General features: G+C 29.7%; 1 protein-coding gene across 1 annotated transcript in view; it reads right to left on the bottom strand.

The window, feature by feature from the left end:
- LOC115244728 overlaps window positions 1–882 on the bottom strand; it is a gene marked incomplete at both ends in the record, with an annotated part of 2,750 nt that extends 1,868 nt beyond the window's left edge. The window contains one exon of the mRNA XM_029822649.1: window positions 557–882. Coding sequence (XP_029678509.1) covers window positions 557–882 — 326 coding nt within the window. The remainder of the gene's footprint in view (window positions 1–556) is intronic.

Genomic DNA, 882 nt, shown 5'->3' with positions numbered 1-882 from the left:
ATAATAATAATAATACTTATAATTATTATTAATAATATAATATTAATATTATTATAAATAAAATTATTTATTATTATTAACAATTGATTATTATTTAATAATTCGATAATTTAATTAAATTATTTGGAAATTAAATGTTTTCTTTGTATAAGATGTATAATTTATTTATATTATCCTATCGCCATAATGTACGATGTACGCGTAATACATACATACATAGGAAACCACAAAATAAAATCAACTGTGCAGTAAAAATGAATACTTATCACCTGACTTGAAAAAATAATTCACAGATGACAGATTGGTACGCGTATAAGTGTAGTTACGGTTCTGAATGCGCGAGTTCTACGCGATATCATTGGCAAACTTTGATCGCTTATAACTCAGAAACTATTGCAGCCTCAAAATTTTTATATTAGAATTTTTGACTCTATTTTACTTTTAAAACAGGCTAATAAAGTATTGTACAAAAGTTGTGAAACACCCTGTATAATCCTCCTAAATTTTTAAATTTTTAAATTTTCAGATTCATCGTTTCCGTATATTATCTTCTTACCTGGCAATTCGAAACATTCCGCAGGCATACTGTTGATAGGCTATCAATAAGGTTCCTGTCGCTAATACTGTGACTAGTCCTACGAATAGAGCAGCGTTTCCGTGCAACAAAATCAAATAGAAGTATTTTTTCTGATCGACGAAATACTCGGTAACAAACATTCCGCTCAGCGGAGGACGTGATAGAGACTCGTTTGTAGATAATAAGATGTCGAGAATGTGCGGCCAGAATGGATACAAAATTAGAACGGGTACAAAGATTATGACAATCACTAAAGAACGTTTTAAAGATAGTAATACACACACTCGTTGAGAAGATTTATCACA

The sequence above is a fragment of the Formica exsecta genome, unplaced genomic scaffold (genome assembly GCF_003651465.1).
Source record: "Formica exsecta isolate Colony F162 unplaced genomic scaffold, ASM365146v1 scaffold839, whole genome shotgun sequence".
Lineage (NCBI taxonomy): Eukaryota > Metazoa > Arthropoda > Insecta > Hymenoptera > Formicidae > Formica > Formica exsecta.
This window is presented reverse-complemented; position numbering and strand designations above follow the sequence as displayed.